At 45.3% G+C, this 14,556-nt stretch overlaps 1 protein-coding gene across 4 annotated transcripts in view; it reads right to left on the reverse strand.

The window, feature by feature from the left end:
* LOC137434896 (signal-induced proliferation-associated 1-like protein 2) overlaps positions 1 to 14,556 on the reverse strand; it is a 454,554-nt gene that overhangs the window by 218,442 nt on the left and 221,556 nt on the right. For all 4 annotated transcript variants that reach the window (XM_078784965.1, XM_078784963.1, XM_078784966.1 and 1 more), the window contains one exon: positions 11,278 to 12,947. In XM_078784965.1, coding sequence (XP_078641091.1) covers positions 11,278 to 12,640 — 1,363 coding nt within the window. In that variant the 5' untranslated portion in view covers positions 12,641 to 12,947. The remainder of the gene's footprint in view (positions 1 to 11,277; positions 12,948 to 14,556) is intronic.

Here is a 14,556-nt window from a genome sequence, read left to right on the forward strand (position 1 = left end):
TTTTTGTCGCCTTTTACGACAAACAGGGAATTACCAGTGAACTGGTACTCAATTAGCCGACCTCGGAAGGATGACAGGCTGAGTCAACCCCCCTGGCGTTAATTCAGCGATCGACCGGGATTCGAACCCAGGATCCTTGGTATCCTAAGCTGGCACCCTAGCCGCCAGCCCAACACCAGGGACTGCCCAACATGTATGGACATAATGTAATTATAATATTATTAAATAATTGCATGTAATTATACAATTTCGTATTGTATGCTCACCGCAACAAACCATGTTGCGGTGAGCAACCCCTAAATATTATATGATTTGCATAAATTTTTCCGTGTGTGATTTCTACAATAAATGGAACCACTTTGAATGGTGAGACCATAATTTTCATGTGTTTGAAATTTTACCCCTGTTTTAGGGCCACCCTAATAAACACATCAAAAACACATACATGTGCTGTTCTAGTTCATTTTGTGACGCCTTTGGTATTGAAAGTTTGATGAATTGGTGAACATTTTGAGTGCATCTAGGTCAGACACAAATGAACCGTCTGGTGTTTATCAAGGTATGCACTCCGATAAAATGCTAATATTTGTCGATACAAGTCAACTACCAGGTAGATTACTCGCCATGAGAGTCTACTCCGTATCTGCTTGCACCCTTGCACATCCCACCAACCCCGGGCGCTGCATCGTTCGGCCCCATTTTCAGAGGTCACCTTGCATCTCACAAATGCTATAAAAGCACACGGCTTCCTCGAGCCTACATTTGCATGCTTTTCATGTCAAAGTCCGTTAGGTTACTTAAAATTTAAAACGTCACTTTAAGCACCCAAAATAATTCTCCACAACTGTCTGAGTTTTTAACCGGAAGATGAATGCCCTCTCCTCCAGAGGCATTAGTCCTCTATGGGCATGGCTGCAAGCGCCATGGGATGAGGGAGAAGGCTGTTTCTTTGATCATTAAAGCATTCGCAATTTTTCAGGCTAACACTGCCTCCAGGCTTGCGTAAAATGTTCCCACATCACACTTCACTGACAATTCTTGGTTTCTGAAAACACGCGCACAGATCCTGGGTACTCGACGTTAACACCTAGAAATTTGTACTTGTCGTCTCCGAGTCTTTGCACAATGATGGACTGGCAACCCTTTGACATTGTTGAAACCGGATTTAATGCGCTTTATTTTGGGGGGTTAAGGTAGGTGAAACAGTGTGATCTGCAGTTCGTACATCTTAAATGTGGACAACAGGACATCTCCCATACAATGGATGACCTGCCCCAAGATAGCACACATCTCATACCAGCACGTTATCAGAACGGCAATCTTCAGTCACTATTGTGGATCAAACAACCTCGACAGCTCAATGACGAGTACAACAACAACCGAGCTGTCCAGTTGCCCTTTAAATTAGATATGCTGGCAAGAAGAATCGAATTGCACAAAATTAGGATAGAAAAGCAGAACCCAGGAACATATGCAAAATTTGAAGCGATCATGGCTGAGCACATTATTACCCAGACATGCCAGTGGGAAGTAGCAAAAATTAAAAACAGGAAATAAATAATTCTGCACGCAAGAAAATATTCATTAATGTTTTCAAAAAATGACCACATGCACGAAACGTCCCATGAACAGCCATGGCTCATATCATATGTCGTTTGGAGACGGAAGGGGGTGGGGATTATATCAATGACCTAACCAACCAAGCCTGGTGTTGGCCTAATGGTTAAGGTCGCTGGCTTAAGATCCTAGTGTCTTGAGTTCCCAGTCCCTGTCATGCCGTTGAATTTACACCAGGCGGGTCGACTCAGCCTGTCATCCTTCCGAGGCCAGCAAAATGCGCACCAGCCAGCTGGTAAGGGGGCACTGCATCAGTGGCACAGCCGCGTCACCAGAAAAATGATGCAGCCAAGCAGCCACAGGCAGCATACGAATTAATAATAATAATAATGACTTGGCCCATTAAAATGCAAATCAAAACCAATTTGAGGACACGAAAGCAAACATCTACCAATTGGCAAGAGATATGGCACATTTGTAAAATCTGGAAATAACAAAAAGAAAACTTCTCTCAATCCCACAATGTTGAAAACTTTCAGTTTATTTCCTAAGGGATTCAGCCTCGTGTCGCGATGCTTTCCAACCAAGCTTAAATTGTTTAGGAGCACGACGTAAAATAAACAAATAAATATTCGAAAACAATACCTGCCAACACCAAAATGTGCCATTTAGGAATGGAAATAATGTAGCAAATTATATCTCCTAATTTGATGGATTGTAGTTGTTTTGCACATTTATAATCGGAGAAATTAGAGATACAGTACAATGACTTTACTCATATGGATGCGACCATCTCAAATTTAGAATACTGCACATGGACACATGTTCTTCTCAAATTTGGAATAGTACGGTGCATGGACACATGCCCATCTCAAATTTAGAATACTGCGCATGGACACATGTCCATCTCAAATTTAGAATACTGCGCATGGACACATGTTCATCTCAAATTTGGAATAGTACGGTCTATGGACACGACAATCTCAAATTTGGAATAGGCCGGTGCATGGACACATGTCCATCTCAAATTTAGAATACTGCGCATGGAAACATGTTCATCTCAAATTTGGAATAGTACAGTGCATGGACACATGTCCATCTCAAATTTAGAATACTGCGCATGGACACATGTCCATCTCAAATTTAGAATACTGCGCATGGACACATGTCCATCTCAAATTTAGAATACTGCACATGGACACATGTTCATCTCAAATTTGGAATAGTACGGTGCATGGACACATGCCCATCTCAAATTTAGAATACTGCGCATGGACACATGTTCATCTCAAATTTGGAATAGTACGGTCTATGGACACGACAATCTCAAATTTGGAATAGGCCGGTGCATGGACACATGTCCATCTCAAATTTAGAATACTGCGCATGGAAACATGTTCATCTCAAATTTGGAATAGTACAGTGCATGGACACATGTCCATCTCAAATTTAGAATACTGCGCATGGACACATGTCCATCTCAAATTTGGAATAGTATGGTTTATGGACACGAGAATCTCAAATTTGGAATAGGAAGGTGCATGGACACATGTCCATCTCAATTTTGGAATAGTTCGGTGCATGGACACATGTCCATCTCAAATTTGGAATAGTACGGTGCATGGACACATGCCCATCTCAAATTTAGAATACTGCGCATGGACACATGTCCATCTCAAATTTAGAATACTGCGCATGGACACATGTCCATCTCAAATTTAGAATACTGCACATGGACACATGTTCATCTCAAATTTGGAATAGTACGGTGCATGGACACATGCCCATCTCAAATTTAGAATACTGCGCATGGACACATGTTCATCTCAAATTTGGAATAGTACGGTCTATGGACACGACAATCTCAAATTTGGAATAGGCCGGTGCATGGACACATGTCCATCTCAAATTTAGAATACTGCGCATGGAAACATGTTCATCTCAAATTTGGAATAGTACAGTGCATGGACACATGTCCATCTCAAATTTAGAATACTGCGCATGGACACATGTCCATCTCAAATTTGGAATAGTATGGTTTATGGACACGAGAATCTCAAATTTGGAATAGGAAGGTGCATGGACACATGTCCATCTCAATTTTGGAATAGTTCGGTGCATGGACACATGTCCATCTCAAATTTGGAATAGTACGGTGCATGGACACATGCCCATCTCAAATTTAGAATACTGCGCATGGACACATGTCCATCTCAAATTTAGAATACTGCGCATGGACACATGTCCATCTCAAATTTAGAATACTGCACATGGACACATGTTCATCTCAAATTTGGAATAGTACGGTGCATGGACACATGCCCATCTCAAATTTAGAATACTGCGCATGGACACATGTTCATCTCAAATTTGGAATAGTACGGTCTATGGACACGACAATCTCAAATTTGGAATAGGCCGGTGCATGGACACATGTCCATCTCAAATTTAGAATACTGCGCATGGAAACATGTTCATCTCAAATTTGGAATAGTACAGTGCATGGACACATGTCCATCTCAAATTTAGAATACTGCGCATGGACACATGTCCATCTCAAATTTGGAATAGTATGGTTTATGGACACGAGAATCTCAAATTTGGAATAGCAAGGTGCATGGACACATGTCCATCTCAATTTTGGAATAGTTCGGTGCATGGACACATGTCCATCTCAAATTTGGAATAGTACGGTGCATGGACACATGCCCATCTCAAATTTAGAATACTGCGCATGGACACATGTCCATCTCAAATTTAGAATACTGCGCATGGACACATGTCCATCTCAAATTTAGAATACTGCACATGGACACATGTTCATCTCAAATTTGGACTAGTACGGTGCATGGACACATGCCCATCTCAAATTTAGAATACTGCGCATGGACACATGTTCATCTCAAATTTGGAATAGTACGGTCTATGGACACGACAATCTCAAATTTGGAATAGGCTGGTGCATGGACACATGTCCATCTCAAATTTAGAATACTGCGCATGGACACATGTCCATCTCAAATTTGGAATAGTATGGTTTATGGACACGAGAATCTCAAATTTGGAATAGGAAGGTGCATGGACACATGTCCATCTCAATTTTGGAATAGTTCGGTGCATGGACACATGTCCATCTCAAATTTGGAATAGTATGGTGCATGGACACATGTCCATCTCAAATTTAGAATACTGCGCATGGACACATGTCCATCTCAAATTTAGAATACTGCGCATGGACACATGTCCATCTCAAATTTAGAATACTGCGCATGGAAACATTTTTCATCTCAAATTTGGAATAGTACGGTGGGTGCATGGACACATGTCCATCTCAAATTTAGAAAACTGCGCATGGACACATGTCCATCTCAAATTTGGAATAGTACGGTTTATGGACACGAGAATTACAAATTTGGAATAGTACGGTGCATGGACACATGTCCATCTCAATTTTGGAATAGTTCGGTGCATGGACACATGTCCATCTCAAATTTGGAATAGTACGGTGCATGGACACATGTCCATCTCAAATTTGGATAAGTACGGTGCATGGAGACATGTCCATCTCAAATTTGGAATAGTACGGTGCATGGACACATATCCATCTCAAATTTGGAATACTGTGCATGCGCATGAATGAATGAATGAATGAATGAATGGTCGTTTTTTCGCCGCCATTTTTTTTCCCCGTCGAAACGGCCATTTTTTCCCCGCTAGAGCGGGGGTTAGCCTTGCGGGCCCCATGACAATCATGGTTCCCTGTTTGACGCAATGTTTTTATGGCCGGATTCCCTTCCTGGCGCCAACCCTTAGTCGCCTCTTACGATGCGCAGGGATACGGTGTACCTATTCTAAACCGGGGTACACACCGTGAGCGCATGCTCATTTCGAATTTGTAATACTGTGCATGGACATTGGACATACCCATCACAAACCTTGGATTACTGCACACAGACGCGTTCATCTCAAATTTGAATTACTGCTGGTTTCTGCCAAAACACATTGAGTCAAAGTTAAAATGGCAGATCCAAATAGAAAAGAAAAACAAACATTCTGTTCTGCCACTTTGAGTTTATAACCCCCTCACCCCCACATAACCACCGGCTCCCCTTTTCTTCACAATGACATTTTCTCTTGACATTCTAATTTTGAGACCTTTCCATCAGCAAAGCCTCTTGTGTACCTCATATTTATATATATATGTATATCGGCTATATGTAGCAAGTAGAGTTCAAAATATCAAGGAGAAAATGCATGACAATCAGATCCTTTGCGTGTTTTCATAAATCCAATAATAAAGAATACTTCAGGGCTCGAGTTTTGAAGTGGAAAGGCATCAAAATATTACAATTATTTGGCAAAGCCAACACAATGAGCATGGTTTATTACCAAGGAACTCGATGTCCTCGCAATCCCTTAAAGGAGAACGCCAGATGGTTGTTTTAATGCAGATCATTCGAGTTGCTATGCCACTAAGCATGATTGATCAATGGTCACTGCGCAGATCGTGCATAAACATAAGGAGAAAAGAAGAGGCAAACATCAAAAAAAAAAAATGAGCGCAATTACATTTGGTCATTATAGTAGTCCTGACGGGATGTGGTTTGATGCTTCGCAGGCCAGGTGTTGTATGCATGTGCGCTATCTGGCACCTGGACGTTGAGCTGGGAACAAGTCTGCTAGCTTTCGTCTGTGACCATTAAAAATCCATTCGTGTATTTTGATGAAGAGAAGGATAGTTATTGCGGCATGGGTATTCAACGTACCTCCCCAAATAGAATTGAGTCAAGTCTTCGAGCCAAAACCATTTGACGTGTGGCAACACCTTCACCCTTGTGACGAAATCAGCACAAGTAATCCGCAATGCTTAAGTACTTGCAAAGCTGCTTTACAAGTTACATGCCGCTCAATGGCCGACAGGACGTTATCGACTAGAGGTATGCACACTCGGCTCCAAGCTGTCGCACTTGGGTTTGAATCTCGACCCAGCTATAAACTGTCACCCTGGTACCGCACAGAAGCAAAGTAAAGGCTTTATTTCATACTGAAGGAGAGAAAGCTCCACGATCATGATGACAGCAGTTTTCAGTTGGATTGAACTCCACGGCAGAACAAATCCAGGACCAGATAGATCAGAGTCAAGGACGTTATCAAATAAACTATCCTGCTGGCTTTCGGTCCACAAGTGTGACATCCATGATTTACAAGAGCGACCCATCCAAGTACCAACTGCATTTGACTTTGCCTCGTTTCCGAGATCCAACGGGACCGGGCACATTCGACTTGATAAATCGAGGGCAGTGACTATTAAAAAAAATATCTATCTAAGGCCGAAAGCCATAGTGACAACAACTGTGCATAATCCATTACAACCACAATACACAACGTACACACAAGTCACATGACGATTCACTGCAAGAGTGCCCTTGCACACCAAGCTATTAGAGAAGCTAAATTAAAGAAAAACATATTGAAGGTGAACATGAATGCCAAAAGTGAATTATTTTTTAGACAAATGCATCTGATGAAAAGCAGGCAAATAAATAAATAAATGAAGCTCTCGATCAAAGAAAAGGTTTAACGGCAAGATAACAAACCAACCTTTGCCATGGAAGAACTTGTGGTAGTAGTAGGTGTTACGGATTTATGTGAATTTATGTGAATTACTATTCAGGTCATTGCTTATTAATGTTTATTCTATTAAAGGTTGTTGTGGTTAAATGGTTAGAGGCGCTCTGGATAACAGGAGACCGGAAACGGGATGGTGAACCGGAAGTAAAGAAGAGGACAAGGTCCGGGAGAAGCGGCCATCTTCTTCCTCGCCCAGCTCCGACGGGAGCGGTGTCGATATTGAGCAGCGTGGGGAACGCTGCGTTTGAAAGCCCGTCTGGCGAGACGAGTTACCTGCGCGGGGTAATTACCGGTTACGCGACAAGTTGCCGTGGGTTCATGCACGGAACCAAGCGTCCGGCACAGTTAGCCTCAACGTCTACAAGGACGCGTACGGGTCGCACCTTGGGCCTCGCGCGCTTTGCGAGCCCGCTTTGCTTGGCCCGCTTTGCTTTGCAAGGAGGTGTGCGCGGCAGCAGCTGTTCCCGGTACGCGACGTGCACGTTTGGAGCACGTCAGCCAGGGGTTCGTTCAACCGCCCGTGTGCGGAGAAGTCGACCTTCACCTTGGTCGGGAGGGGCCCAGAGACATTGTGAGGGACAGTGGCCATTGAGGATTCGTGAGTGGGGAAAGGGGGGAAATATATGAGATGGCCATCTGAGTAATATTGTTGATTGATCGTTGAGTGTGGTTGATTGATTGGGAATATATTATCCATTAATCCGGATCCTTCGTGTGGGGGGTTTCTTATTGACTTGAATTGTTGTGTCTTTCATATTGATTGCGTTACGAAAGCGTATAAATCCTATATCTTTCTGGCGGGGTCCCTCCCACGGTCCGGGGGTCACCAAGACCAGGTAGTTACCGGGAGGACCATGTAACACGAGCCCCCAATTCTGTTACGTGGTCCTCCCGGTAACTACCTGGTCTTGGTGACCCCCGGACCGTGGGAGGGACCCCGCCAGAAAGATATAGGATTTATACGCTTTCGTAACACAATCAATATGAAAGACACAACAATTCAAGTCAATAAGAAACCCCCCACACCAAGGATCCGGATTAATGGATAATATATTCCCAATCAATCAACCACACTCAACAATCAATCAACAATATTACTCAGATGGCCATCTCATATATTTCCCCCCTTTCCCCACTCACGACCCCTCAATGGCCACTGTCCCTCACAATGTCTCTGGGCCCCTCCCGACCAAGGTGAAGGTCGACTTCTCCACACACGGCCGGTTGAACGAACCCCTGGCTGACGTGCTCCAAACGTGCATGTCGCGTACCGGGAACAGCTGCTGCTGCGCACACCTCCTTGCAAAGCAAAGCGGGCCAAGCAAAGCGGACTCGCAAAGCGCGCGAGGCCCAAGGTGCGACCCGTACGCGTCCTTGTAGACGTTGAGGCGTACTGTGCCGGACGCTTGGTTCCGTGCATGAACCCACGGCAACTTGACGCGTAACCGGTAATTACCCCGCGCAGGTAACTCCTCTCGCCAGACAGGCTTTCAAACGCAGCGTTCCCCACGCTGCTCAATATCGACACCGCTCCCATCGGAGCTGGGCGAGGAAGAAGATGGCCGCTTCTCCCGGACCTTGTATTCTTCTTTTCTTCCGGTTCACCATCCCGTTTCCGGTCTCCTGTTATCCAGAGCGCCTCTAACCATTTAACCACAACAACCTTCAATAGAATAAACATTAATAAGCAATGACCTGAATAGTAATTCACATAAATTCACATAAATCCGTAACACTCCCCCCTTCAAGAAAGAAAGTTTGAACCCAGCGAAAACTTTCTTTGCCGGCAAACTTTGATAAACAAACCCGATAACTCACACCCCCAAATCCTCAGTTCCCCCCGGGCACAATTATCACTTAAAAATAAAGCAACAATATTTCACAACAACCCCCAGATTAATTCACTCTGGACAAAGCGTCAACAACTTCTAGTTGCTCTTGGATGGAGGCCCAGCTGAGTACTCACTACATGGACGCCTTAAGGAATGTGGGGTTCACGGTTAGTCCGGGGAGGAAAGTTCATTACATGGACGCCTTTAAGAACGTGGAGTTCACGGTTAGTCCGTGTAGGAACGTTCCCTACCGGGACGCCATTTAAGAACGTGTCGTTCACGGTGAGCCCGTGTAGGAGCCCAGGCTCGGCGGCTCCGCCATATATAGAGTGCTTAAACTTCTCCAGACTCCGAACAGTTACGGTGGGACCCCTTGTCCCAGTAGTCACCAGACTGGCGGTCTCCTTCTCGGCCAGTCCTCTGCCAATCATTCTTTCGGGAGATGCCGTAACTCTGGGAGCCTCCATAGTAATATCGGCTGCTGCCAACACCAAAACTACCGCCAAGTGGTCCTCTTCTGTAGACCTCTCGACGCCTACGAAATGCCTTCCCTACTGTTATGGTCCGACCCTCCAAATCCTTACCATTCCAATTCTTCTCTGCCTCCCTGGCGTCTCTTGTGCTTGCAAACGTGACAAAGCCGAACCCTCTTGACCGTTGCGTTTCCCTGTCTTTTACCACCCGCACTTCCACCAGCGGCCCATATCTGTTGAAGACAGAGGTCAGAACTTCTTCCTCTGTGTTGAAGTTCAGTCCCCCTACAAATAACTTGGAACTTTTGTCGCCATCCCGAGCTAGGGTGGTGTTATTTCCCCTGCGGGGCTCTTTACCCACCCTCGGGTTACCATAAATTTGCCCCCCGGCCAAATCATTCCCGATAATCACAGATACTCCCTCTACAGGAAGCGTGGCTTGTAAACCGACAGTGACCGGTCCTGACACCAAATCGGATTCCAAATGGATGACATGAAGTGGGGCACTAACACAGCCACCGATCCCTTGTAACCGAACACTATCACCAGTTGCGGTACTCTTTGACAATGGCAAAATGCCTTCAAGCATTAAGGATTGATGGGCTCCTGTGTACCTCAATACCCTAACAGGTCTTGGGTTAGTCAAGTCTCCCTCGAGTGAGACAAACCCCTCATAAATAAATGGTTGGTAGCTCTTCTGTGGGCGATTTCTTACGCTAGCCATCGCATTCGGAGTTGTAATAGTCGGACTCCGCTCTGGGTTGTCCCTTTTCATGAGGTAACAACTGGACATCAAGTGTCCAGGTTTTTTGCAAAAGGCGCAAGTAGGCCCGGAGGAAAAACTCATGGTCTGCCTCGGGCCCCCCGGGAAATAAGTTTGTCTTGGGCCCGTAGCCCTCTGATTTCGAACAGTTGGGGTATCCGCGTTGTCCCCATAATCCTCTCGAGGCCGCCGCCATGTATTGTCGTTCTCCGCACCGGGTGTTCCATAACTCCCCTGCTGAAGTCTAGGCGAGGAGCTAGGTGTGTGGACCCCTATCCGGTGTGTTAAGGCATAATCATCTGCCATGGTGGCTGCGTCCCACAACTTTGGTACTTTCTTTTCCTGCAGGTACACTTTGATGTCCTCGTGGACACACTGTTGAAATTCCTCCACCAGCATCAGGTCACGCAATGCTTCGAAGTCGTTCCGACTCCTTTCGACTCACACCACCGATCATACATGTTTTCTTTCACTCTGGCAAACTCCACATGGGTCTCACTCTCCCTCTTCCTGGCATTCCTGAATTTTTGCCGGTAAGCTTCAGGAACTAACTCATAGGCTTTGAGGATGTGCTTCTTCAATACCTCATAATCTGCACATTGGTCCATTGGTAGCGCCGAATAAATCTCTTGAGCTTTACCCACCAGCACACTTTGCACTAGTATGGTCCAGGCCTCCTCCGGCCAGTTTAACTGTCGAGCCACTTTCTCAAAGTGTGGAAAAAATTGAGTGATTTCCTTTTCTGCTTTCCTTTCTTCTTCTGCTACCAACTGTGCATAATCCATTACAACCACAATACACAACGTACACACAAGTCACATGACGATTCACTGCAAAAGTGCCCTTGCACACCAAGCTATCAGAGAAGATAAATTAAAGAAAAACATATTGAAGGTGAACATGAATGCCAAAAGTGAATTATTTTTTAGACAGAAATGCATCTGATGAAAAGCAGGAAAATAAATAAATAAATTAAGCTCTCGATCAAAGAAAAGGTTTAACAGCAAGATAACAAACCAACCTTTGCCATGGAAGAACTTGTGGTAGTAGTAGGCCCCAAGATCTATGTGTTCAATGATGTAGCGCTTCACCTTCTCACAGTGCAGAGTCTGGCTCTCTCGGGGTACCTCGAGCACCGAGACACCCGCATTTGTGCAATGCGAGCTCAAGGACCACTCTGAGGATGGTGTCTCAGGCACAGAGCCCCCAGCCATTCCACCTGCCAAAACCCCTGTTGTGCAGTTCTTTGTCAACCCGATATGTCGTTCACCCTCCCCGCCAATTTCATTACGGAAGTATGGGCAAGCCAGCAACAAATCGTTGCTTTTGCCGTCTCCCGAGTCCATCTCGGGAAAATCACGCCCATTAAGATCTTCTATGCTCCCCGAAGGTGAAGATGAAGAGCGAGGGGCTTGTGACGCTGCAGAGGCACCGGTCGTCGTGTTGACCCTCTTGCCAAGCTGGTGCCGACTGCTAGCAACACGTCGCAAGTCAAATAGGATGCTCTGTACATCGTAGTGGGCAAAACATTTCTGGCATATCCAACGTGCTTCATCTGCCCTACCATCCTCTACATCCGACTTCTCAGATGCCGTATCACTGTCCATCTTACTTCGAAGCTTGCGAAAAATGGAGTTATCGCCTGTGTCAGAACGAGACCGGCGCTTGAGCAATTTCTCATGTTCTTTCACTGATGGCACAGGACCCTTGTCCATTTCAGTCGTGAACAAAGGCCAGTCAACCCTGGCTGTTACATTCGAGACTACTGGAGAGTCTCCATCCTGCTCATCATGACCACTGCAGCTATGAAGCAGGGCTCCAAAGCCATCTCCACCGATGATGCCCTGTTTGTCAATAGAGCTGGTGCTACCGTACTCACGGTGCAAGTTTGTTGGGCCACTGCCAGCAGCTGTGGCTACCAAGGCTGCCACTTCAGAGTCAGGCAGCATAGCATCGCTGTTACTACGTTGTCGACGAGCTGGTTTCTGCATCGAAATATCCTCTTTCTCCTGCATCCTTGCCACACCTCGAGCTTCTACTGAAGAGGCAACAGGTTGAAAAGCATGGCTGACCAATACCATACCGTCATGAGGCTTTGCCCCATCCCGGCCTGACCATACTCCTTCCTCACAGGATTCTTTCTTGGGTGGCCACTCGGACACACGGGCCCGAACGCCCATCCGTGGAACAGCCGGTGCTCCATTCAGGTGTGCTGAGCCCTCTGCTTTAGCATTGCCTGCCACACCACCATTCTGCAGCCGCACATGACGTTGATTGTGCTCATCCAATCGCCCAGCGGTTCTGCCATTTCTGCTCGACCCTGCTATTGGCCTATGCTCTGGCCCAACCTTCTCCCCCATTCCAACAGGTTTAACACCAGCCATGACATTTGTGCACCTTAACTTGAGTGCCACGACTCATTTAGCACTCCGTAGTTCAAAAAAAGCCACTGAACTAGGAGCTCTCTGCAAAATTTCCACTTTTACGGACAACAGTTTGAATACAATTTTTTGCTGAAGCATCACAGTGTCACAGCAACCTCCACACCTCCTCTATTCCGCAAGGGCCTCACATTTTCACATGGCAGCTCAAGCGAGGACCAAGCTCGCAAGTCAACGAAACAGGGGGCGATCTCTCAACGAAGTTGGAAACTTCCTTTCGTGCAAATCATTTGCAAGTTCTTCAACCTTCCTGTATAAAAAAAGAAAAATAAATATTAGGTATGCATACAAATCCATCAGCAGTATAGTAACACAAAAACCCAATGGTAAAGCAAGTGAACATGAAATAATTATTTGACAAATGGATGGAAGTGTGAAACATTTTACTGAAACATTAATTCAACTGTAATGGACATCAAAACACATCGTTTAAGGAATTAAACTTTGTATTTGCTCCAAATTCCATATAAAAGCACACAGCTCAGCAAAAGCTGGATCTCAAATTGAAAAAGAAACTTAACTCAGCACAAGTTACATAGACTAGGGCATGCCCGTACTATATATATGCCCGTACTATATATCTATCTAAAATTATATCCCCCCCCCTCTATTTACATGAAATGGTTTGGTTCATTCGCAACGCCAAAGCGAACGGCGAACGGCTTGCGAGTACAGTGACAATCCCCCCCCTCTATTTACATGAATGGTTTGGTCCATTCGCAACGACCACAGAACCCCCCCCCCCTCTATTTACATGCAATGGTTTGGTCCAAAGCGAACGGCTTCCGGAGTTTGGTAAAGCAATCGCCATCGCGTGCACAAACGCGCAGGAAAGCGAATGAATCGCAAATTCGTTTTTATTAGTTTTAAAACTTTATTAAAACATAGTTTAACGCCAACATAGTTTGCAAACGTGAAATAAATGAATACGCTCTCAAATGTGCCATCCGAGGCAGAGTGTGTCCGCCACGTTCGGCACACGCGATCGTTCGCTGCTCTCTGATTGGTTGAATCGTTTTTTGGACATAGCTCGGTAAGTAATTGTCCGATTAATATGAAACCTTGAAAAGGCACATCCTCGGGTCCCCAGCAATATACCTGGCAAGTTAAAAGTATATCGGACCCGTGGTTGTCGAGAAACAGCGGTCACAGACAAACGTACAGACGTACAGACAGACAGACAGAGATTACTGGAGACAGAGATTACTGGAATTATAGATAGATAATACATTTGATCAACAATGCTCCGATATGACAATTTCTCCGCATTAAGTTGAGCGACTCAAAGAGCAGTGGGTGCGTGCAAAACAAAAACACGTGTTTCAAAGTACGATTTCCCTCCAAGGAGAGTGGGGAAGGAGAAAAATAAAGATAACATTCATACAGTTAGAGCAGATTTGATGGAGTAACGGTTCGAGCACACGCTCTGGGTCGGGGAGGTCGGTGGTTTGAACCCCGGCTGAGTCATACCAGACTTTTAAAAAGGTACGTGCTGCTTCCTTGCTTGACGGAAGGCATTCAGAAAGGATAGAGCACGTACAAACAACCATAAGTTGGCAACCATTGCACAGGCCTAATAAGCCTAATGAACTCCTCCTGCGATGAAGTTCATTTTAAGGGAACTCTTATTTTATTGAACATGGCATCTTCAGATTTTCCACTCTTCTGTACAGTTCAATAATTGCAAAGCCATAGGACACCCAACTGTGCTGCAATAAGCAGAAAGACTAATTTAAGATCGGCCTGTGTGTGTGTGGGTGGGGTTGGGGCACTAGTAGGATGGCCTAGAGGTACGCACACTCTCCTCCAAGCTCTCTTGCCTGGGTTCGAATCCAGGACCAACTGCAACCTGTCATGAC

The sequence above is a fragment of the Myxine glutinosa genome, chromosome 9 (genome assembly GCF_964187855.1).
Source record: "Myxine glutinosa chromosome 9, kmMyxGlut1.1, whole genome shotgun sequence".
Classification (NCBI taxonomy): Eukaryota; Metazoa; Chordata; class Myxini; order Myxiniformes; family Myxinidae; genus Myxine; species Myxine glutinosa.